The sequence below is a fragment of the Chinchilla lanigera genome, unplaced genomic scaffold, assembly GCF_000276665.1.
Source record: "Chinchilla lanigera isolate Chin_1 unplaced genomic scaffold, ChiLan1.0 scaffold00011, whole genome shotgun sequence".
NCBI classification, from domain to species: Eukaryota; Metazoa; Chordata; class Mammalia; order Rodentia; family Chinchillidae; genus Chinchilla; species Chinchilla lanigera.
The window spans coordinates 4,367,369-4,393,631 of NW_004955412.1; the positions used below are offsets into that span (position 1 = coordinate 4,367,369).

Genomic DNA, 26,263 nt, shown 5'->3' on the forward strand with positions numbered 1-26,263 from the left:
CCCCGCCCGTGCCGCCTGCGCCCGCCGCCGCGGCCATGGGGCTGCCCACGCTGGAGTTCAGCGACTCGTACCTGGACAGCCCCGACTTCAGGGAGCGCCTGCAGTGCCACGAGGTCGAGCTGGAGCGCACCAACAAGTTCATCAAGGAGCTCATCAAGGACGGCTCGCTGCTCATCGGCGCGCTCAGGAGTAAGCGGGCGGGCGGGCGCGGGCGGCGCGCGGACCGGGCTTCTTTTGTTTGAATGGGCTGGGGACGCGGGCTGAAGAGCTCCCCTGCTGGTGGCCGCAAAGTTCGTTCGTAGGTGTTCTTCCTCTCCGGGTCCGCAGCGAGGGGAGCGCTCGCTGCCTGCTGACCCCGGGAGACCCGGGCACAGTCCTTCCGGCGCCTTTCGGGTGACGCCGCTGGGAAGGTGTTGGGGACCCCTCCCGCCTGTTGTAAATTCTCCCTGTGCCTAGTTTGATCCCTTTAAAAGGAGTCCTCAAAGGGGGTGGGGATGGGATTAAGAGTTTAAGGGTACCTTTAAATCAGTTTATGCAATGACAGACGCATGAAAACCCCTGGGCAGTCGCCAGCGGACTCTAAGAACGCATCTGCGGCTTTGGCCGGAGCGGTGACACACCGGTGACGGTGGCTGCAGACCCCTGCGTCCGAGCGCTGGGTTTTCGTTGCGGAGTTGTCTCTCGAGTTCTGAGAAGATTTTCCTTCCTCCTTCCATCCTCTGGAACTTTCATTTCTCTTCCTGAGGCTTAAGAGAGTACGGTACCGGAAACTCAGCTCCCACGGAGAATTGAATGACTGACTGATAAGCTAACCTGTTACCTTTCCCAGGACAGATTTGCATCTGAATGGAAACTTCCTAGCGCTTTGGCTTCTGAAGTGAAACCCAGGAATCTCAAGGCTCCGCGGGCCGGGTGGATGAGATCAGTGCGCAGGCCTTTGGGTGGTCTAGTAAGTCCCGGGACTTGTAGATAGGCAGCGTCTTTGTATCGGTCTAGTGCGAGGTCAGCAACGCGCTGTGGATGCGTGGGGCATGTGAAGGTGAGACAGCTTCGCGTCTCATCTGTATTTTGAAGCGTGTACTTACAGGAAGAGTGGAATCTAGAAGGGTGTCTTGAGGTTAATGGTTTCCAAAAACCTTTTTTGTTTTAATCGCCCCAAATGCTAAAATACTTACAGGGCACTGGTGTTACTTGACAAAAGTACAATTTTTCTGCCCATACTGTATTAACTTCTGAATTCGAGGCTACCATGATAATAGTATTTACTTTGTGAATAATAAGGTTTACCTGCAGTACAACACTTACCACTCTGCCTGAGCACAGATACGAACTCGCTACTCTTGTAGTTTGAAAATCCTGCTTGAGGTCTCAGGGCTGACTAGACACTCTGCCCCTTGGTGCGCGTGATGCCGCCCCCATCTCCCTATCTTGGAGTGCTAAATGCCAGCCTGACTCGTAGGAGCTGCCAGATGTTCTACATTTTTCTCCACTCTGCATGAGATGAACTTTGGTGTTTCAGAAGTTGAAAGTCTGACATATGCATTATTTTACTAGTGATATGACGTACTTTCTCGTGATTCTTGAGCCCAGCCTTGAAAAACTCGGGTGATTCTCCCTAATAGGTGTGTTCTTCCCTTAGTAAGTGAAGAAAGACGTCTGAAGAGTGTAAGCTCTTTGAGGATGCAGACCTTGCTTCGTGAACTTGGTTTTAGGCGCTTAAATGTACGACTTGCTTCCAAGGAGTCATAGCTTTGTGTTTAAATCGTATTACTGTAACAGCATTTGATTATTATTTTTTTCATCGTGGAAAGAAAATGCTTTATTCCTTGTTAAAAGACTTTCCAGCATTAGCTGCCAAATGCACGATTCTAGAGAAATGAAACCCTTAAAGTCACGTGCAGCACTGCTTTTTTCCCCCACCGGAACGCCTCTGTCCCTGGGGGCGGATGCTCGCAGCCCATACTGCAGCTGCTGAATGCTACGTGCATACTGTAGCACAGGGTGTGTCTGAGAATTTGAGTCCTACTTGGTTTTCTCCCAAGTCCACTAAGCAAGCCCTCTTTCTCCTGGTTCTGTCCCTCCTGTTTCCCTCTGTGGCGGAGGAGGCCCTTGCCCTGACCAACTTCCTGCACCTATTTCCTTAGGTGTATCCGTTATCCATCAAAGGTTTTTTAAAGCACCTTGCCGTTTAATAATAATGATTAATAGCTGATGATTAATAATTGATGAATTCCTACTATAACCTCATGGAGCTGACATCCTGTGCTATTTCGATCCTTGTCAATTACTTTTTCCCATGAGAGTTTTGGCATGCCTTCTCTTGATCAGTACGTGCATGACTGGCCCAATAGAAGCCACACGTGCTCCTCAGCCTGTGATTAAGTTTATGTCTCTTCAGTTGACTGTTCGGTAGGGGTCTTATAAGTTGATCTAGATGATTTAAATTAAATCAAGGATTTCATTTTTAAATAATGGTACTTAACATTTAAAAAAACGAGTTATTACATTTTGTGTTTGCATTTACTCTGAGACAAAGGTTAATTAATGAATTAACCTGAATTTGAGTTTAAGTTCTGGTGCTAGCCAAGTGCTCTGTGAGGGCTGGAGGTAAATTAATCTGAATACAAGCTCTCCTGTAAAATGAGGAAAACAGGTACAAAAACTTCACCACTGAGATTATTTTGTTCATTTTCTTACATGATATATTGATATAGAAGACATGCTAGATGTCAAATACTCCCTCCGAGTATGTGTCCCAAAGTTGAAGAATGAATTCTAAGGAACAACAGAGGTTAAGAGTAGGAGAAAAGGAATAGGAATGGGTGGATGGGGACTAGGAATAGCTCCTGGGAGACAGGAGGGGTCCCCAGTGGGTGGCCAATGAGCCCACCTCTCAAAGGGAGTTTTATAGAGCAAAACCCTGAGGTGGGTGCAATGTGGGTTAAAATTATGATCAACCAATAAGATTGCAAGTATAGTCGCTTAGGTCATATTGATGTAATGGTAGCAAAGGAACATGCGTGACGTCATTCAACCTTGGTCAATAATCTCTAGTCTCTGTCTTGTCTTTAGTCTTAGTAATTCTAGACTTAGTAGGTGAGAGAGGGTGCCCCCCGCAGCCCAGTGAGACAATGGGAAACCTCACAAGGATGATACCAATAATTCCAAACCTCCGTTCATCCCCCCGTGGGGAAGTATGTAGAATTAGCCATTGTGACTTTGATCTTCAGATGCACCTCCAGCCACAGCCTGATGGGCTGTCATCTTGTGCCCTGACTCCCTCGAGGGTCCAGCCCTGTCTCATGGCTATATTTCTCCCTACTTAGATTTCTATAGTAATATGACATTTGGTGAGTGGTGATAACTTGAAAAATATTCTCAGGACCCATAAGCCAAGCTTAGCTTATGCTGTATGACTCAAATTCTCCACCCTTATTGGCAAATATTATTCTGTGAACATTATTTGTTTATCAGGGATCAGCCTTAACATTTGAACTGTGGAATCATTTGCTTATGAACTTTCTCTTTTTAAGGATCATTCCCAAAGAAATATTTAAAAAGTACTTTCTTGTCATTTTTCCTTTACTTTTTCTTTATCCGTTTGAGTTTAAAAAATCATGCTTAAGTACAAGGTTTATTCTTGAAGGTCTATATAGTTCCCTCCAAGTAAAAGGAAAGAACTAAAAAAGAATAGGATTGAAAATTTCTAAAAGATTTGAAGTGTTCTAATTATAAAAAGATAAATAAATGAGGTTATGTATATATTAGCATGATTTATCGTATATGCATAAATCAAAAAGTAATCTTGTACATCTTAAATATGTACATTTTTTTATGTGTAAATGAGAATCAGTCAGTTCAAAACATGCAGCCTCTGTATGTGTGGAACCAACCAACCTTATGCACTATTAAAAATACTCAGAAAAAATGTTGATTACACCTGAAGACTTTCCTTGTCCTTTTCCCCTCAGGGATACTGTATAGCCACTTCTTACATATCATTTCCTTTGTACTAGGTATTGTAATTAATCTAGTGATGATTTAGAATGGAGGGTGTTATATGCAAATACTGTGACCTTTATATAAGCCTCTTTGGATTTGGTAGGCGGGTAGACAGGAGGGACTGGGTGGGAAGAGCATTATCAACATTCTTTGCTCTACCCTGCCCTGCAGCAGCTTGGCTTTCACTCCTTATCATGATTTTCCTCTCACTGCCTGAAGCTGGAGGTAGCCAGAATTTTGGTCTGCATTTAAGATAGCTTCTCAGATGTGTTGTGTACATCTACCAACTGCGCACCATGAATATAATCATTATGGGTCACAAACATGAACTAATAAAAAATTGAAATGAAAATGCAGAAAGGAAATATAGAGAACAAGAAGGGAGGGAGGCAGGAAGGGAAAGGGAATAAAAATTCAGATATGTTAAGTGCATGTACCTGCGTCATAAGAAGAATGTGAACGTTCTGTGCTGCAAACATGTCCTCATAAACAAAACAGACTTTCTCAACTGGGCACCGGTGGCCCATGCCTCTAGTCCCAGCACGCAGGGAGGCTGAGGCAGGAGGATAGCAATTTCCAGCCCAACCTGGACAATTTAGTGACATCCTGTTTCAAAATAACAAGAGGACTGGGGATATAGCTCAGTGTGAAACCTTCAGTTCAGTCCCTGTCTGCCCCTCCTGCACACTCAAAAATGAGTTTCTTACACCTATATATTTGTGATGCTTTTAAAGGAAAAAAAGCTAATGGACTGTAACAAAGATTTAATTATTTAAATATTTATATATGATCATATATAACCGTGAAATTGTAGTTGTGTTTAACATTCATACTATTGTAAAAGCAAATCACTTACCAATTAAGTGTAAACAATATTGAAAATTAGTAGAAAACTTACTGATATATTGAATTAGTCTAATGGAAGATACTGTTTTGTTGAAACTGATTTTTGCCTCACAGAGAGACTGCTGATAATATCTTGTGTGTCAGGGGTTCATTTTCTCCCTTCTTTACTTCTTTGAAATCTTTTTTTTTTTTTTTTTTTGTCTTTTTGAGACAAATGTCTCGCTATCCAGTTCAGGCTGGCCTTGAGCTCACTTTGTAGCTCAGGCTGGTCTCTGACTCTCAACAGTCCTCCTGCCTCTCAGCCTCCCAAGTGCTGGGATTACAGGCGTGTGCCACCATGTCCGGCTCTTCGAAATCTTTTCGCCCTGATGAGAGCATTACAGGCTTTTCTTACTGGTCACATTGCCTCTCTTCATGAGGCAGAAATTCCCAGCATTATGACCCGCGGCAGGAAAAAGGAGGGCCTTTGGTTGAATGGCTGGTTGCTCAGAAGTTGCGGTTAGTAGACTGTATGCGAGAGGCGAGCGGGGTTTCCTAAAGGTGGCTACCCGCAGGAGCCAGAGACCTCGGTTTGAAGTTGACTGCTGCAGTGCATTGCTCTCTGGAGACTGGGTAGGTGTTTGGAGTAAGAGAACCACTGCCGTACTGCTAACCACCCAGAAACATCTCAGCAGGGGCACAGTGCCCGGGTCTTCCACGTGATGTTTCCCAGCCTCTGCTTCACCTGCTCCACTGGACCTTTTCTTTGAAGCTGTTCTGTGTTTGGTGTGTGTTCAGGGCCCACTTGGCTGTGAGAAGTTTTTGGTGGCATGGGGAATAAATTCGATAAAAAGGAGGGAAGAAAGGAAAGTTCAAGACATATGAAAGCCCTTACATCGTTTTCTACTATTTCCTTGGTCGTCCTTCAGCGTCGAGTGAGCACTATTATTTTCTGCTATTTCTGGTATTTAAATTTGCACCTAGGTTTCGTTTAGTTTAAGTGAAACCCAGTGTGGGTTCTTGTTTATTCTGTGAGAGTCACTTCACTGTTCCTTATTCCACCGAGGTGGTTTTGTTTGTTTGGTTGGGCAGCATAATTAAAGGTGCATAAGTGTAATTACTTCAACCATTCATTTGGTTCTTAGAGTCATTAGAATTTGAGTTAAATGAGCAGAAGTAACTGCATCTTTTAAATGAACTGTAATTAATTTTAAGCACTGGTAGATTAGGAGTGTGGTGCTTTACGATTCTGTCTTGGTGTCCTGTTGCTACAGTAAAAGGCAGTTATACTTGCGTTAATTTAAATGGGGGCCTTGGAGCTCATCATAGTGGAATTAAATTGGTCGATCTACCTCTTTCGTGCTCTACGTGAGCTTAATAGGTGTCCTCTAATAGGATCTTCAGTTCTCCTGGATTTCCTTTCTACCAAGTAGTAATTGGAGGGCTCTCAGGTTGGAAGATGAGAAAATGGGTTTCTGTGGGAACAGAAAACGTTTCCTGTCTAGTGGGGACACAGCTTAGTGACCACTGCGTGTACATTGCTCCCGTTGCAGTTATTACCAGGGCAGGAGGAGAGTGCAGAGTACTCAGGAAACCACTGGACTTTAAGTTACTAAACGGCTACTTTAACACTTCTTCAATTATTAACATTTCTTGTAGTATGATTTTAATTGTATTGATGCTTACGATTATATAAGATAAAATAATAACACGTTTAATATTTCTTTGGTGTCAAGTGCAAGCCTATTAAAGTAATACGTGTGTGTGTATATATATATATATATATGTATATATACACTGTTAAAGTAACATATATATGGAGAGTGGCAAATCTGTTTAGATTCATAAACAAATATCAGATTTTTTAAAAAATTAAATGTTGTCGAATAAATGATCACAACAGTGAAGTGCTTATAAAGAACAGATGAGGATGAATGGAGGAAAGGATTACATAATGTTGAACCTCTTTCATGAATCCTCTCTCTCGCCCGAGCTGTGATTGCCCCCTCCTCTGGCCGCAGCCATCCCTGCTGTCCGGATGGCGATTTCTACTCACGTTAGCCTTTTCGACTGGTGCCAGTATTTCTGTCTCCCCACCTGCCACCCACCCGGGTCAGCTTGCAGCTCTGCCACTGTTCTCTTTTCTTCCTGCCTGCTAGACCCCGGCCCAGTGTCTGATAATTCTTCCAGTACATCCCCCGAGGATCAGGCGTCACCAGCCAAGGGCTGCTTCTGCTGTACCCTGACTCCGTTACCAAGAATTGTTCCAGTACTGAAGAAGAGTTACTTACAGACACAAACACTGTGTATAAGAAATATGATTTACTTCAGAGAAAGTAAAACATGGAATGGTAAAGTATCCACAGAGGTGTGGATGCATAGAAGAAGAATAGTAAGCTGTAATTTTCTAGGATCTTGAATTTTTATTTGAAAATAGATTTTTAGATTGTAATTTTTATGTGGAACATGATAGGAAAGGACAAGAATAAGACTAATAATTAATACCTCAAAATTATATTATTGATGATAGTTTTTTTGAGTTGCAGGCTTTTAAGATCTGGTAGAAGTTTCTATTCCTAAAGGTATTTTTTTTTAAGACAGGGTTGGCTATGTAGTTTAGTGTGGGCTCTCCTTAAATTCACAGTGACTGTCTTTCCTCAGTGTCCTGAGTGCTGGGATTGCAGGCATGCACCACCGTGCCTGGCTGCCCAATGGTATTTTAAAGATGGCGAAACATGACATTTTTTATGTTGTTGCTTATCTGATTTGGCCGATTATCCAGTATGGCGGAGAGTGACTTGTGTTTTGTGAAGGCCGGGAAAGTACCCTAGGATAATTTTCAATGTCAGGTGATATGGGGGGGAAAAAGGGAAAAAATGCTGCCTGGATATAACCTTGGTACATTAACAGTACTCTTCCTATTTGATTGAAATAAAACCAAATGTGTTGTCCTCCTCCTCAAAAAAAAAATAGTATTCTTCCTGAACCTTGGCTTGACTCTGGGCAAAAGCGGGTAGACATAAAATGAACATCCTTCTGTTTGAAAGTTAGACACACTCCTCCATAGTAGAATTTCTATATTTTTCATATCTAAAAACCCATACTGCTAAATGCCAAGTAGCATTTGCTTGAGCTTATCCAAATGGGAGACCCCGCTTCAGCTTTCACTAGTACACAAGGAAGGCAGCAATTTAACTTTGAAAACGGGTGTGTGTTCGTGTGTGTGTGAGAGCAGTAAGGCGCTAGCAGAAATGGGCGTTCTGTGTCCTGTGTATCGTGCCCCTGCTTTCCTGATGGGAGCCGTGTGCTGTACGAGATAGATTTTACTTCGTTGTCGTGATAATTCTCTCTTCTTCGTTTAACTTTCTTATTCTTTAAAAATGTCTGAAGGGCCGGAGATGTAGCTCAGCAAGCCTGGCAAGCGTAAGGCCCTGAGTTTGAGTCCCAGCACCTAAATAATAACTAAATAATTAGATAAATAAATATTAAAAAAATGTGTGAATGAAAAGGATGGCTGTAAAATGTGGTGGTGGCCGGAAAAGGTAGCAAGGGCAAGCAGGTTATAATTAGCTGTGAGAACAATTTAAACCTGGCTCAGAAATGCCTAGCTTGCTGGGGCCGTTGCGTAAAGAGGAATTGTCTTGGGCTGTAAACACAGCATATGCTATAGTTAATGCGTATACATAGCAAAACTTTAAAAATATTCTTGTATTGTAACATAGGTGTGTTTGGCCCATGGACCACGAGTTAGGCCTGCCTGTGTGGTTTGGAGACGTGGGCTTTGTGTGCTTTCTGTGAAAAAGTTACCATGTGACACTCGAGAATCAGAGGACTGCGAGACTAAAAGTTGGCGGTGGAAAACTTGAGGGCCGTGGTTTCTGTTAAAAATGGTCAATGAAATAGATAATGAACTGACTGTGCGTGTGTGTGTGTGTGTGTGTGTGTGTGTGTGGTGCTGGGAATAGAACTGAGGGCCTCACACGTGCTAAGCAACTCTGACACTGACCTGCTTCCGGACCCTCCTAGAGGCGAGCTTTTAGAGGGGCGTGCTGTTTGGGGAAGATTTGGGAAAATGACGTCATTATATGAAGTAAGAGAAGAGATCTGAAAAGCAGTCGTGGCTGTCCACTGATGGCCCTGTCTGCTGTCATTACTTCACCCAGCCCCAGCCCCAGTGCTCAGCTTTTTATCGGCCTGGAATGTTGCTGAGCTGCTTTCCCTTTTCCTTTTGTTCCTTCTGCCCTCATCAGTGTCGGTGATGTACAGGGATTCCTTCTTAGCCCTTCCACTGTCTCCTTTCCCTGCGTGATAATATCTGTTGCCAGGGTTCCGGCCCTGACCTCCTTTTCCTGAGCTCTGGGTGGGATTTTCACCAACAGAGATACAACTACCTGGGTGTGCTTCGGGCAACCGCATACCCGGTTTGTCAGAAATAAACTTCTTTCCTTCCAGTTTGTTCTCTTTTGTTCAGTTACATAGTCTTCCACCTGCACATTTTAATGACAGATATTTGAGAGCTTCAGTTTTGGTTTTGTTTTTTTTTTTCACAGGGCTGGGAAAGGAATCCAGGACTTCTTGTGCCTAGGCAATTGCTCTGGCAGGAAACAGCTGCAGCCCTTTTTATTTTGAGACAGGGTCTCACTCAGTTGTTCAGGCTGGTCTGGAACTGAACGGTCCTCCTTTCTCAGCCGCCAGAGTCTGTGACTGCAAGTGTGCTGCACGGGGCTAGACTACTTTTCCTTTTTCTTCATTCCACCTACAGTCTCAGCCATGCAGTTTTATATTCTAAACAATTTAAATTTGCTTTTCTCTATCTATATTAATACATCTTTACACACACACACAGCAGCATATGCACATAAACACATATAATAATATTTTCTTAGCTTAAAACAGCAGAAATTTATTCTCTCACAATTGTTGGGGTTAAAACTCCAAATAAAGGCATCAGCAGGACCTTGATCACTCTGGGGCCCCTAGAGGAGGACCCTGCTGTGCCTTTTCTACCTTCCGGTGATTGCATGCTGTTCAAGAACCGCCTGGTGTGTAGAAGTATCACTCCAATTGCAAATATGTCTTTGCTTTTTAAAAATTGACCTAGTCTTTTGAATATAAGCTTCTAGGTGTAAAGAATATTTGTATTCTGTTCACTTCTTAGCGATGTGGATCTCAGTAGCTTGCTGAACAAGAACCAGTTTACATTTTACTAAGAAGAATATGGTACAGAGAAGGATTCTGAATGCCTGTGGAGTAAATGAGCCAGGGAGCGGTGACTCCACACAGGCGCTTTAAAATTGCTTTCTGTAGGCTGCATATGACTTTTTCTCCTGGCTAACCTGGGGACCAGCAGACAGCACTGGGGTTTAGGGGTTCCCTCCAGCCCCGGCCTGGTGACTGATTAGTGGCATGGGTGCAAGTCATGGCCCCCGACTCTTTTCATCCATAGTAGGCGTAACGTTTGCCCCAGATTCCTTCTAGGCTTTTTGTATGAGCCAATGGAAAGAATTTATAATGACATATTATAAAAATATGGCCTTATTTGCATTCACTTTGGGCAGGAACACTGTGATTCTAGTCATTTCAGCTTTTTTTAGGTGATTTAACTTTAACAGATTCTTGTGAATTTTATCATTATAGTCCCTAGAAAATATTGAAGTAGAAGGGAGTTGAATGCTACAACATGGCTTGTTTGCGACCCAAATTATATTTACTTAGTAGGAAAAGGTGGAGGTTGTGTTATAGTTTCACCTTTTTAAAGGAAAAAAAAAACGAAAATAATTTTATATCTCGATTTAGGAACGAAGGAAACGTTAAGTTGGCATTGGGGTGTTCACGAACAGACTGCGAGGATTTTGAGGCTTGGTGCACGTCTCTAGTTGCTGCCTTCGTTCTGTTGGCGCCAGTCGGTAGGCTGCACGTTACTGAGAATGGTGGGCGCTACTTGCACTTTTCAGAAGGGAAGTCAGTAGTTGGGTAGTTCCACAGAGTTTAGCAAGCCAAGCTCAGGAAACGAGAGAATTTTCTCCACATCGGTTTCTGGATTTTGAAGCGGGGTGCTGGCCTAGAATGTTTTCCTAGGTGCCGCTTACCTGCACAGGTGTTTTGTAAATGTAATTACTGTACTTTGAATGTGAGGTCATTCAGGTGGTTGTTGATTAGAAAAGACAATGAGTTTCGTAGGGCATTGCTGGAAGGGTTGGGGCAGGGAATGCTGATAGAAAGGACACTGATCTAAAGGTTGAAGAGGATTCCTTTGGCTTAATGAGAAAATGGAATTGAACCTCTTAGCACGTTGATCCTGGGAAAGTGGTGCAGTGGACTTTGGGAGAGGATATTTGGATGGTACCTGAGGACAGATCATCACCATCACCATCATATCATCATCACCACACCACCACCATCAGCAGCAACAGCAGCATTATTTAAAAGATACTTCTGTGACCTTAGCAGGAGATCTGGCCTGGCCCTTGGGGGAAGTAGGGAATGGACAGGAAGTCGGGACTTTTGGCTTAGCATGCTGAGTGAAACGGGGTGGAAGAGGTGATCTTCAGTCAGTAAAGAGAATGTAGATCTTGATTAACCCTAAACAAGTAAAACCAGCAGTGACCATTGGCGTCCAAGTCAGGTTCAAACTCTGCTGGGTACACATGCTTCTCTTTCCAGTTCTGTCCTGATTTCTCAGACTGGTCTACTGGAAGTTATAATTCTGCGAATATTCATGGCTGGCTGAGTATGATGATTTGTGGTACCTGTTCTGGAGAGGGAATGAGAGAGGATGGAATAAGAACGCAGAATCAAGATGTCAGCTACAGGATACTGAATATTTTCAGTCCTTAGGTGATGGGTCTTGTTTGAGATTTTGTTTTCCACAGAAGGTCAGTCACATGTTAGCTCAAACTAATCCCAGTTCATTCAGATAATCTCAACATTAGATTTGGCTAAAAAAAAAAACAGAGATTACTCCTAAATGTAGCATTATCTCTTACACATGTGCAGTGCTAATAATACTACATCTTTAATCATTAAAATGTTTTGATGTGAAGTAGGATCATTGAAGAGTTTGCATTAACAGTAGTCAGCTTGATTTCACAGCAATAACCAGAAAAATGTTTTTCACTCCTAGTTCTCCCTCTTATGTCTGTGTGACTGTTGGCACGTCACCTGGCTTCTTTTGTGTTTTTTCACTGTATCATATGGGAACAATATTTATGTACATATTTTCATTGTGCTAGATATTTTACACATATAAAACGTGGTAATTGATATTAAATGATGATTTTGTTTTCTCATCTCTAATGTTGAGACTAAGGGGCCAAACTGGACCAGAGTTATAAACACCAGAATGACTGCTGTTTATTCAAAATAGTATATGAGGTGACTTTTTCTAAGAAAAGTCTTCACTTTACTTGGGCAAATGTATTATATTTAGTGTTTGCATAAGAGCTGTAGGCTGGGGCTGGGGATTTAGCTCAGCGGCAAAGCGCCTGCCTAGCAAGCACAAGGTCGTGAGTTCGGTTCCCGGTACCGGAGAAAAAAAAAAAAAAAAAAAAAAAAAAAAAAAGAGAGCTGTAGGCTGTGTATCATTGCTTGGTATCATGAATGTGGCCTGCAGTGAGAGTTCACTGGTGCTTCTAGGGAATAGCTTAGCTGGCTTTTGAAGGTCCTTTCCTTACTGGGATTTTATTGTTTTGTAAAAAACATGTTTTTCACCACGTTTTTATTTTATTTTATATAGTACTGGAGCTTGAAACCACAGTCTCGTACTTTACCATTGAGCTATGGCCCTAGTCCTTTTACTTTTTTAAAATTTAAGACACAGTCTCGTTAAGTTGCTCATGCTGGCCTTGAACTTGTGATCTTCCTTCCTCAGCCTCCCAAATAGTTATGATTACAGGCATTTACCACCTGGCACATTTCTTTTTAATGATTTGATAACTTACCAGTTTCTTTTCCTAGAAAATTAGATCTGTTAGAGTGGGCACCACATCTTTGGTACAGGAAGTTGTGTCCAGCTCATGTTTGGAGATGTTGAAGTCTGCATGTTGTCCAAGTGCTTAATGCTAGAATCAATTCTGATACTCTGTGTGTGAAGACCGAGTGTCATTGTAAAGAAGCTTCTAGCATATTATGTAAACACCCGAGAAGGACATTGATTAGAGCTGGCTTACTCAAGGGCTTGATAGTTGCATTAAGGAGTCTCTTTCCAGCAGTGACAGCTTTATTTTTTGATGTTTAAAATTTATATATGTTTGTGATACATAATAATTACATTTGTGTGGGGAGATTTAGTTATCTCTGTCTCTTGTATCCTGATCATTTTTGTCCCTCCTCCCTTCCACCCTGCGCTTGCCCTCTCTCCAGCTCCCTTTGCCCCTCTCCAAGAAGTCTACTTGTTCTCCATCACCTCTCCTTCCTGTTGCTCTTTAAATTACTGGCATTTAACCATTGGTGTATTGTTTATTTCATTTTGGTTTCTTTTTTTATTAGTATATCTGCAGTACATAATAACTGAGATTTAGGGGATATTGCCATGAAAATAAAATGGTACAAATGATTTATGTCATTTCCTATTTCTAAAGAAAGCACTGCACATCTTATTCCCCAGATACCTTCATAGTTGATTTTAATTGTGTGAATTGGGCTGGGGATATAGCTCAGTGGCACAGCACCTGCCTGGAAAACGCAACATCGTGAGTTCGATTCCTGTTACAAACAAAACAAAACAAAAAGCTAATTGTACGAGAATGTCCTCTTTTAAAGTGCCATTCATTTTTTAAGCTTTATTGAGACATAATTCACTGCCATAACATTTACCCTTCTAAATGGTTTTTCGCATATTTACAGAGTTGTGCCACCATTACAGTTATCCAATTTTAGACTATTTTCATCATCTCTAAAGAGATCCTAATTTCATTAGCTATCACTTCCCCTCTTCTCTAGCCCTTGGAGATTGTTGCTGATATGCTGCCTGTTTATATAGATTTGTGTATTCTGGACTTCATTCCTTTTTATTGCCAAATACTTCCCAATTATGTGGATATACCACATTTTATTTATCCATTTGTCTGTTGATAGACATGTTTAGTTATTTCCTTTTCTTTCTTTGGCTATTACGAATAATGCTCCCATGAACATTCATGCACCTGTGTTTGTGTGGACATAGCCTTAATCTTGAGTATACCTAGGAGTGGAATGGATGCTGTATACGGTAGCAGTGAGTTGCAGTTCATTTTTATCCATAGAGACTTAGTAAGTTTATAAGCACTTATACTGCATTTTTTATGGTTTAAGCATTTGAGAGGCACACATATATTTATAGTGCAGTTATTACTGCCCATAATAAATTCAGATATGACCTTTGTATTTTTTGGAGAAAACAGAATTATTTGATGGGTATTTAAAGAAGTAACATTGCCTGTTTTAATTTTTATTATAGATGGATAAGTACTTAAAATGATCTCAGTCGGGCATGGTGGACATGCCTGGAATCCTAATCCCAGCACTCAGGAGGCCAAGGCAGGAACACTGCCACAAGTTTGAGGCCAGCCTGGACTACACAGTGCGTTCAAGGCTAGCTTGAGCTACATAACAGGACCCTGTCTCAAAAAACAAACAGAAAGTCTCCTATAGTGTAAACATGGGATGAACAACCTTTATCCATGTCTATAAAGGGGCAGCAGGGTTGAAGAGGAGAAAACGCAGACGACAGAATGTGATGTGGGTGGACAGCTAATGGAGTTAGGTTCTCTTTGAGGCAACAAAAATACTCTAAAAAGATAACGGTCATGGTTGTACCACAGTAAAACTATGAGAAACTACTGAATTTTTAAAAGTGTAGATTTTGGGGCACAGCAAAACGTGGAGCTGAAAAAAAGGGAAAATTTACTTACATAATCATATGTGCACTTGTTACAGGTCAGGCGTTGTCCCTGGCGGTGCAGACTGGAGGCCTCTTCCCCTCGGTTTGTGTTCACAGGATACCTGCTGCTCGCATTGTATCGTGTGTGCATTACTGTGGCCGGGTGTTGGAAGTTAGTGTGCACCATGTGTGCCCTTTATTTCTTGAAGATAACTTGCCTCTCTTCTGTGTTCCACAGAGTAACTTGTATATATCTTCGTGATTGCAGGCAGCGTGGTGTCAGCATCTCACGTGGGAATGGGAATATCCATTCAACGATGGTACAGATTCACTCAGGGAACGCCTAGGATCGCCCTCCACTGTTCGGGTCCCGAGTTTATATGTGTGTGTATGTGCCCCTAGGTGCACATTGAGGGGCCTCCTGAGTCCTCCTTCTTATTAAACTTTGATTTCCTCATTTTTACAATAAGGATAGTAATATCTTCTTTTTTTCATGAAAATTAAGTCCCTTTTTTGTGAGCCTTAACTAGCATAGTACCTGGTACATAAAAACAAGCAAATGGTAGGTGTTACAATGATAACTTAAAAAAATAAAATAAAATAAAGTAATACCATCACTGTTCCCAAAGGAAACCTTTTCTATCCCTTTCTATTATAATAAACTTTGTTTTATGTTTAATTTAACCTTCCATGCCCACGTGAACACACCTTAAAGATGTATATGCAAAATAGTAGATATACTATTTATACTATTGTACAAAATATTTTCCTTGCTTCTGCATGTATTTATTGTTAGCATATTTATAGCTAAAAGTCCTGAGATTGAAGGTAATACTTACATAATAAGTAATTTAAAACAGTCTGTGTATGAAATGTAAGTGAAACCAGTGGGTTACGTTTTGAGTAAAGAAACATCTGCAGTGTGCTACAGTTCACCTACAGAAAATTGGATCATGTATTAGCTATGTGATGGAATGAGATTTTCATCTTTTAAAGCATTTTTCCTGCCTGAATTCTGCGTTCCTTTGTTTCTCTGAAATGAAGCCTGCGGAGCCGGTATATACATTATGATGCAGAGTTCAGGGAACCCTGGCAGAGCTTTGGCATTGCGCTCCAAGTGCAGCTGCACTAACTGCTGAACTTGGAATCCCAAGCAGCTCTTTTCAAAGTCTATTCAGGTTCACACCTTCAGAGTGCTTCTCCCTCTTCATTTGGTAGATTTAGGCCAGTTCTTCTTTTTGGGTCCTAAATTATTAGGTTTTTTTTGGAAGTATATGTCATGTCATGTGTGTGTTATACAGATTATATTTGTTAAAGAACTTACTTATTAAGTTAAAGGGAGGAATTAGTCCCTTAGGGCACCTTTGCCCTCCTTCCCTCCCTCCCTTCCTCCTTCCCTCCTCCCTTCTTTTTCTGTCTTTCTTGCCTCCTTCCTTTCCTTCCTTCTTTCCTTCCTTCCTTCCTTCCTTCCTTCCTTCCTTCCTTCCTTCCTTCCTTCCTTCCTTCTTTCCCTCTCTTTCTCTTTTAGTGTTAGACTTCTGATCCCGTGTCCTGTTGCCTGCACCGTTCCACACACCCTCAGGGTAAGAACACCTTTGTGCGCGTGTGTATGTATGTGTTAACCTCCCAGAGTGCTCTAAGCTATGGTCTTAGTCTTTCTCTGTATTCAGTACTTTGCTATGTACATATTTATTTCCAGGTAACTGTTGAATAAGTGGTCAAACTATTTCAGAGCTTAGGACCCCATTGGCTAAAGGACACTGACCGTCATCCTTCTGGACTGTTTCCTGTCTGGCCCTGTGGGCACTCCTTGCTTTCTTAGCTTCTGTGTCTCTGACTTCTGGCCCTGTTCTCTTGTCACCTTTGCATCAGCCTTCCAACTTGGTCCTTCTTGCCTCTCCACACTTTGTTCTTTTTACATCTTTCTTCCTTTTTAATGTGAGTGTTCATATTGTCCCATGAGAACGTTTTTTCAATAGATAGAAGTTTTTGAAGAAGTGTTATCCACAACCACATGGTCAGTATCTGTGAGATAAATGGGAAGAAATAGGAAGTCAGTGGAGAACTGGGCACTAGACTGTGTATAGTTGATTAGCCAAAGGACAAAAACAGCCATTAATTAATAAGATGAGGATCACCTGTGTGAGGAGCGGAACCAGTGTTGAGTACACTGTGGTATCCATTTTTACCTATTAAGTAAGCTGAAGTATTCCATTTCTTACATGTTCTGTTAGTGCAGGTTTTCAGTACACCCCAGTTACGTTCGTCGTGGGGAATCGGTGCCTGTCCGTAACACACCTCAATGCCTTGTAATTCCTGTTCCCCTTTGCCTGCTCCCCTTCTTCCACCTCGTGGTTTTTGCTAATTGTGTACTAAGACTCCTGCTCTGTTTTTCCTTAGTTTTTGAGCAAGGTAATTAACTTTGTTTTTTATGGCAGTTTTCAGTTTGCAGCAAATTGCAGAAGGTACAGAGATGGTCCTGCCCCCAGCACTCTTATTTTCAGCCTGCTGCTAATGGCTTTGTAAATTACACAATATAAACGCCATTGTTCTGAGAGCCTTAAAAGGTTTGTGCATAGTGACTTAGTGATCCCAGGTCTGATCCTCTTGCTACCGCAGGTTACCCTTTGCAGCCTCGCTCTTCCTTCCTTTCAGTAAGAACTCTCTGGCAGGACGCTTTTCCCGGTTAGGGGTAAATGCTGATTAATGGAGTTGCTCTTGGTAACCCATTTCCCCCGGCCAGTGATCCAGGTCCAGCCCAGGACGTGTAAGTGACATCAGCTGTTTCCAGTGTAGCCCACAGTGCTCCTGTGGGATTGCATTGCAGTTCAGGACGTAGTCCTATCCTATGTAATTAAAATTTACTTAGAACAGAAAATAAAAATGACTTCAGTAATTGCTCTTAAAGTTTAATAAATTAGTTATCCAGTCAATTACACATAAATCTGATGATATAAATCTAGGTTAGAAAAGCAAGGTGCAGAATTTTGTATGTGCTGTTGTCATATGAGGAAAAGTATGTCTGTAGACAAACTTGTTACAGTTCACCCTAAAGCGGTGTTGTATGTAAATGTACTGAGGTGGTGAGTGATATTAGGGGGTTTTCCCTCCCCGGGGTGCGGTTAGTGATCCTCAGTGGGACGTTAAGTTGGTGGGAACCTGGTGGGAGGTATCAAGGGAGGCCTGCTGGGTGGGTGCCCTTCTGTCAGGGCTTTGCTGGTATAATTATAATTGCTTGCTGGGCGCATTGCTGTCCAGTGTGTATGTGGGTGGGGGTGTAGAGGAGAAGGTCAAAATTTTTGAAGCTCCATCATAGTACCAAGAGGTAGAAGCTGGGATATGTACAGTCTTTGTAACCTTTACTCTTTAACATTTCCTTTTAATCCATGAACTGTTCTCTATGAAGAGTTTACGAGTGCTGCTTTTATTTGTGGTCTTCAAAGCCATTTCCTACCTGCCTTCTCACCTCTAATTTCTGCCTATGACTTAACTTTCTCTCTTTTATTTTAATCCAATTATGATTACACAGAGCTTTTTATTCCCTTTTGAAATAACATAACAAGGTAATAATAAAATCTACATGTCCAAGTCCTGGTTGTTGTATTTGGTTGTGGTATACATTTATTTTCATGGACAAATTAATTAGACCAGGTGTTCCATTATAATATCCTTATGTTAATAAACAAAGAGGTTCTTCTGGAATACAGATTCAGGTTTCCAGGATATTGCAAATACATTTCTGGCAAGAGTTTAAGCATAGACCTTTTGCATACCTAATTTCTTCTGTAATGTTTTATAAACTACTGGGAAAAAATCCAGTTTCTGTGTCAGTCCCTCATAGGATAATGTGACATTATTATTGTTGAGAAAACAGATATTTAGACATGTTGATCTCAGCTGAGACAAAAAAGTTATAGACCTAGAGACCAGGAAATGAAGTGCCACTATTGGATAAAATTTGTCAGCAGTTGGACCAACTGCTTGATCTTAATTTGTGTGGTTGAACCTCCGTATAACTGGGCAGGTTCTTAGCACTCCCTAAGGCTGTTTACTTCTTTTGTTTTTGTTTTTTTTTCTGGTGCCAGGAATCAAACTCATGACCTTGTGCTTGCCAGTCAGGTGCTGTGCTGCTGAGCTAAATCCCCAGCCCAAGGCTGTTTACTTCTTTACACTTAGGATAGCCACCTTCTCCCTGTGTATTTGTCATAACTCAGGCCATTCATTTGTCAGATAGTTTTTATCACAAACTGCTCTTTTTTTTTTTGGTGCTGGAAATTGAACTCAGGACCTTGCACTTGCCAGGCAGGCACTGTGCCACTGAGCTACATCCCTGGCCCTATCGTCACAAACTGGATTAAGCACCAGGGACATAGTTTAATCTAAAATAAATGAATCCATAAAATGATAATTTAGTTTCTCTTCAATATCTGCTAAAATACATGAAAAATGTGTTTAATCCAGAGGAATTTGTATGATAAAATGTTAGGTATTTATTGGTTATATTGAGGAATTTCTTGATGGAATCTGCAGAGATTTGTTCCCCTGCAGGTACTGGCATAAATGGTGTGCTGTATTCATTCTCTTTCGATGCCAACCTTATATTTGAGCAAATGTATTGAATTCTGTTTACTTCGGAAATATAGCGTTTGTATTTTTGGTGTAGTCTGATTTTTTATTGTACTTATCATTTATGCTTCCTAACTTGGTTATTATGCCATAATGGTCTCTCATCTGGACTTTTTTTTATTGAAGAAGAGCGAAGAATTTGGTTGCTGAGATCTGTCTGTCCACCCCAAACTGATACGGTTTTGTAATATAACATCAATGTCTCGAACTTTCTGTTACTTAAATCATGACAACTGTAGTGGGCAGAGTGGCACAAACATTTTTGAAATCCTGTTTTTGTGAAATAGAATCTTTTTAGCAGACCTTTAAAATGATCTACTGACTGAAATGAAGTGTTTAAAGATAACTGAAATGGATTTACCTGTAAAGTCTATTTTTTCAATGCTATAAAGTGAAATAGTGATGGCTAATGACATTTTGTATTCCTAATTCTCCTGAACATTATAAAAGCACTTCAGAGGATTAACAGTGGATTGAATTTTAAGTTCATGCACATGTATGAATTGGTGTGTGTATGTGTGTGAGAGAGATACAGACCTGAGATAATTTGTGCCATTGAAGATACCCATTCCCACTAACCCAGCTTCCATAGTTGGTGGGTGCTCATCTTTCTTCTACCACCACTGGAAAAGGTGTAAAATCCCAGTGTGAAAGGCATTGTGTTAAGCAGCCATTTTCAGTCAGCCCTCTATTATGTGGGGATGGCTCTTTCACCTGATAAAGAGGTAGTGGACATTAATTGAAGAGATAACTAGGCTTTTTAGATTCTTTTACTGGGCCAAGTTGAATGACATGAAGCCTGAAGAACTAACTTACTTTCTTTCTCTTTCTTTCTTTCTTTCTTTCTTTCTGTCTGTCTGTCTGTCTGTCTGTCTTTTTGAGACATGGTCTCACTATGCAGTTCAGGCTGGCCTTGAATTCAGTTTGTAGCCGAGGCTGGTCTCGAACTCGCAAGGATCCTCCTGCCTCAGCCTCCCGAGTGCTGGGATTACAGGCATGCGCCACGCCTGGCTAAGAACTCTTTTTTTAAAACAGATCGCAAGCTGTCTTGCTAACTCTCAGCTCCTGCTGGGAAATTGGGATATAACTGGGAAAAAGGTCTGGTTCTGTTCCTGCTTGACAAAGCCAGTGGCTCAAGAGGGAGATTAATGGTAGGGAAAAGAGCTGTATTTAGTGGCGAAAGAATGTACAGAGGAGAAGCAGGGGCTCTGCTCACAAGTCAGCTTTCCCAGTCCAGGGGATTGAGGGGCTGCCGCGTAGGGTAGGAATGATGAGGGAGGGATGGGCTGGTGAAGGGGAAGAACGTTTGTGTTTCGGGGAGTGAGCAGAGCTCTCCCAGGAACTTGGGTGCCTTTGTGAGCCTGATGCCCTCTGCCATGGCAGTTGGCAGGTGCATTTAGTCCTGACGGTGGGGGGAGAGTGGGCAGGCTAGTTTAGAAAAGCTGACCGTTCTCAAACAATAGAGTACTTGCAGGGCTGTGTAGAATCTGACCTAGCGGTTAGGGCGGCAACGGGGACAGACACCAATATGAAGCAGCATTGCTGAGCTGTTCCATCTTATTCCAGTCACCTGTTGGGTGTCTGCGGGCGCAAGTGAAGAGTCGCTGTTTTCAGCAAAAGCAGGGTTCAAGTCTCCTGTCAGAGAGGAACCAGCAGAGATCCACACTGGGCTTAGTCTTCCTCTGAGGGTGAAAACTGGGGCCGTTTGTTCCTGTGCAGGGCTGGTGAGCATGCACGGTGCTCTGCGTTACAGTAGGGGTGGTACAAGATAAGGAGGCAGCTCTTCCTGTTTTAAAAGATCTTACCGAATACAGATAGAGCAAAAAATAAACCGGATGGTGTGCAGTGCTGAATGTCAGACAGCAGGTCTTGGAGGGTGCCGTCAGCTCACTGGTGGACTGGTCAGGGAAAGCCGGCCGGCAGTACTGGGCAGCGTGGACAAAGCACTGGGGCATCAGTGAACTATTTCTGTGGCAGCTGACAAATGAAAAACTTAAGGGAGACCTGGGGAACAAGGTGCTGTGAATGTGTCCTTAAAAATTAACCTAAACTCTACAGTGAGCTTCATGGAAGTCTGCGCTTGTCTGCCATTTGATTTCATTGGGGTTTCCGCCCCTTGAACTGGGCCGGGGTGATGGATGATGCCGAAACATTATACCCTGATTACGGGGTGTTCCCAGCACGAACCTAGCCTCGTGCACATCTTGGTGTACCTGTGTAAGGTTCTTTGTGATGGGCGCTTTTCAGCTTGAATAAGATGTCAGAGCTTAGTTATGAGTAAATAAAGTATCAGTGGATTCTGGATCGAACTGATGCTGTAGGCAGTTCATGATGATGATAACATTCAGTGGTTAAGAAAATTAACTGAGAGAAGATTTTTTCTTTTTGGTAGTACTGGGAAATGAACGGAGGACCTTCACACTGAGCTAGCTCTCCCTCCCTTTTTAAAAGTTTTTAAAGTTTTCAGACAGATTCTCCTTCAGTAATGAAGTTGCCCAGGCTGGGGACAAACTTGTGGTCCTCCTGCCTTAGTCTTCCAGAGGGCTGGGGTTACAGGCACATGGCACGCACCATCGCCCCCCAACACTGACAGTTTCCTAAGAAGTTTGTAAGTGTACAGATTATTGATTTCTGGAAGAATCTTTTTTTTTTAAACCCATGTATTATGTAAAATGGAATTGTGTTTTTGTGGTTTTATGTCCTTTGGAGTAAAAACTGTTCTCATAGAGAGAGGTTAATGTTATTAAAAAGCAAACAGAATTTTACCATAAAAATGCAAGAAAAATAGCCATTTCATTTTGTTAGTTAGGTCTGCAAGAGAGAAGTTACTGTAACATGTTTTGTTTTTTCTTTTGGGGAGGGCTTAGATAAGGCTAATGAGAAATTTCAGGAGGCTAGGAAAGCCATATTTTTATTTTTGCTCTTTAAAATCTTTCCCAAGGTTATTTTGAGAATGAATGTGTTGAGTGGAGAAGAAGGAATATTAAATAAGCCACGGCAGTGGATGCTGGTTCAGAGCCAACGTCCTGCCCAGCAGGGAGGGAAACTGCAGGATGAACGCTTGGGGTATACAGTGCAGAACTGCGGGTTCGTGGACTTTTCTGAGAGTTTAGATACCGCTGACTAACAGATATCACTAAATGTGTATCATCTCAGGATGGTTCTTGGCTATGTGGAAGACGGGTTCTAAAAGAAAGTGTGGAGAAACCGTCCTGGTCCCGTTTCACGCAAGTGGGCAAGGAAAACAGTTCCGGGTTGCTGTGGACCTAACACTTACTCACTGCTGAAGCACGCTAGGTGCTCTTGAGGCACTCAGGGTTCCCTGGGTGCGATGTTACCTATTTAAAAGTTCCAGTGGTTTCCAGCTTGTGGATTGTGATCCTAGAGTGTTGTTAAAATCGATTTAGTGAGTTCAGTTAGTGTTAGGAAAAAAATAGAGTAAGATGATACAGGTGTCCTCAATGTATTGAGAGCAAATATTGCTTAATGAAACTTTCTCTCTTTCATGAGCACCCGTGAATGAGCACCCCATCTCATGAGTCAGGCGTGTCTCCAGCATGTGTATGGTGAAGCCTGACGGGCTTTTCCCCGGGAAGGTGAGCGGAGCAGACCATCAGGGAAGGGAAGTGCAGCGGGGCCTCGGAGGGGCTTGGCGGTCACCGTGTTCTCCGCAGCCGCGTATCCCAAGGGTCCTGTGAGGCGCCCCAAAGCGCAGCCCTGCGTGGGCAGCTCTGGAAGGCGGTCAGAGCCCCTGTACCTGGGAATGGGGGTGAAGGTCAAGAAAGAGGATTTATCTGGCTTTGAAAGCAGGTGTTGCTGTTCAAACCCATACCTCTGAAATAGGCTTTGTCTGTGTCCTTCACCCGAGACTGTTTCAGGGTTTGGGAGACGCATAGTTTGGTTGCTAGAAAAAGGGAAGATTTACTCAGGCGAGCAAGTTTGAAGCAGCCCGGGTCATCCTCTAATGTAAAGGCGGAAGATGATAAGTCATTGGACAGAATTTCCCACACATCAAGAGTGGAGAAGTTAAAGTTATGTGTAGACAGGGGATGTACAAGTGGATTTTATCACGTTCTCCTGCAGAGGTTCCTCCGCGCGGGGCTCGCTCCTCCGGCCCCTGGAGCTCCTCTTGGGCGTGCAGCCCACGCTTTCCTGCCCATACTGAGCACACCTGCGGCCCGAGCCCGGGAGCAGCCCTGGGCACTGCTGGAGGGGCCGAAGCCACCGGCCTCCCCGCTGTCCTACCGCAGAGCCCGGTGTGCTGGGGAGGCGCCTAGCTTCGCTCACAGTCTTGGTGGCCTGGTGGCGCCCACGGCCGCAGGGAGCACAGAGCTACAAAAAGGGGGATATTATCTTTCTTCTTAAGATAGACCCCCAAGTTTTTCAGACTTGTTTCAGTAAAGGCTAGAGTGAGTAAGGAGTAGAGCCAAGTAAGGTTAGGTGTCTGAGCCATGAAGTGTAAGTATTGCAGGATGGCAAGCATGAGGTCCTGAGTTCAATTCCTGGTACCTCCCAGCTCCCCCCAAAAAACGAACAAAAAGACAAAGGTGGGCCTCTATAATTTTGCCTTTCCCAGAATGTCTTACAGTTGAAGTCATATAACATGTAGCCTTTTCAGATTGATTTTTTTTTTTTTTACTTAATAGCATTTGCTTAAGGACTTTTCATGACTGGATACTCACTCTTTTTTATTGTTGAATAATATTCTCTTTGTGTACCTCAGTTTGTTCACCTATGGAAAGACATCTTGGTTACTAAATTTTGGTGGTTATGAGTGAAGTTGCAATAAAGATTTGCATGTGTTTAGCTATGTTTTCAATCCACTTAAATACTGAGAAATGTGATTACAGATCATAGTATGAGAGCGTGTTTTGCTTTGCAGCATAGTGCTAAACCGTCTAAGTGATTGTATCGTTTTGCCTTCCGCCAGTAAGAGTTCTTGTTTCTTTCACAGTCGTGCAGTGTATTGTGTTGTCTGTATTTTGAGTCTTAGACATTTTGAAAGATACACCCTACTATCTCATTTTCAGTTTTCTAAGTTCATATCATGTTCAGAATTTTTTATGGTTCGCCATTTTGTATATTTCTTGGTGTGATGTCTATTCAAATTTTAACCATTTTTACTTGGGTTGTTTTTCTAATTGTTGAATATTAAGGGTTCTTTGTATATTTAATAGGTAAGACCTTTATTAGATAAATGTCCTGCAAAGATTTATTTCCAGTAAGTGTATGACTTGTCTTTTTTCTAAGTTTCTTTCATAGAGCAGACATTTTTAATTTTAGTGAAGTCTTTTTCTTTGATGGATCATGCTTCCAGTATTCCATAAAAAGTCATTACCAACATCAAGATTGTCTACTATGCTAACTTCTAGAAGTACTATAGTTTTGTGCTTTACATTTAGGTCTGTGAATTTTGAGTTAATTTTTGTTAAAGGTGTAAGGTCCATGTCTACGTTCATTTCTTTGCATGTGAATGCCCAGTTTGCGGAATTATTTATTGAGATAACTATCTCGGTTTTATTGTATTTCCTTTGCTTCTTTGTCAAAATCAGCTGACTGTATTTCTATCAGTCTATTTCTGGGCTCTAATGTGTTCTGTTGGTCTATATTTAATGTTTTAATTCTTCCACCTATACCATACATCTTGACTGCTTTAGCTTCAGAGTGAATCTTGAAATTGGGTAATGGCAGTTCTTGCCTTTACTTTATTCTTCTCTTTCAGTATTGTGCTGGTTTTTCTATCTTTTGACTTTCACTACAAACTCTAGAGTAGTTTTGTAGCTATCTACAGAATTACTTGCCAGAATTTGATTGGGATGGCACTGAATTTAAAGATCAGGTTGAGAAGAGCTGACATCTTGACAATACTGAGTCTTCTCCTCCATGAACACAGAACATCTCTCCCTTTATTTAGATCTTTGATGTCTTTCATTAGAGATTTTTAGTTTTCCTTACAAAGATCTTGTGCACATTTTGTTGCATTTAAGCCTAAGTATTTCATTTTTGTGTGTTGAAATGTAAATAATATGTATTTTTAAGCTCAAATTTCAATCTTTTAAAAAAACTTTTGATACAGATTAAATATCCCTAATCTAAAAATCCAAAATCCTAAATACTCCAAAATCCAACACTAATTGAATTCTAGCATGATGCCACAAGTGGAAAATTCCATACTTAACCTCATGTTATGGGTCTCAGTCCAAATACCAGTGTCCTAAAAATATTGTATGAAATTACCTTTATGCTTTGTGTGTAACAGCAATATAAAACATAATTGAATTTTGTGTTTAAAATTGGGTCCTATCCTCAAGCTGTCTCGTGATACTGATATTTCCCAGTGTAGGAAAATCTCAAACATTTCTGGTCCTAAGTATACTGGGCAAGAAATTCTCAATCTGCAGGATACAAAATTAATATGATAATTAATCATCAATTAAATAAGTTAGATTAATTGAATTGCTTAGTAACAATTAAATTGCCTACAGTAATTTAAAAGTGTGCATCTTACCTTAGTCTGGATCTGATTCTTGGTTTGTCTCTTCAGATTGCTTTCTTCTTGCTGCTTACCAAGCCTAGTAATTTTTGGTTGAAAACTGGACATGGTGTATAGGATAATAGGGACTGAGGCCATTAGGCTTTTAGTATAAGGTTTTCTGCAGATTGGTCCTGGAGCTAGGGTATGTTTAATGTTTGCTGTAGCTGTAGGAGCCAGGAACTACAAATTCCTACCATGTCCTTACTTTATTTCCCCCTGTTGTATTTGAGATTTACAGTAGGAACATTTTTTAGGCATTAAGAAATATTAAATTATGCTTTTTAATTCTGTTCCTTTGGTAGATAACATCAAAAGCCTACAGGCAATAGAAGAATTCATGGCGTTTTAAATAAATAGTACTCAACTGAGTAGAAAGTGCTACATTTTTAACAGCATGAAGTTCATGATTGCTTGAT

General features: G+C 41.7%; 1 protein-coding gene across 1 annotated transcript in view; it reads left to right on the forward strand.

Moving 5' to 3' along the window:
- Arhgap42 (Rho GTPase activating protein 42) overlaps positions 1–26,263 on the forward strand; it is a gene marked incomplete at its 5' end in the record, with an annotated part of 234,285 nt that continues 208,022 nt past the window's right edge. The window contains 1 exon segment of the mRNA XM_005377961.2: positions 1–189. Coding sequence (XP_005378018.1) covers positions 36–189 — 154 coding nt within the window.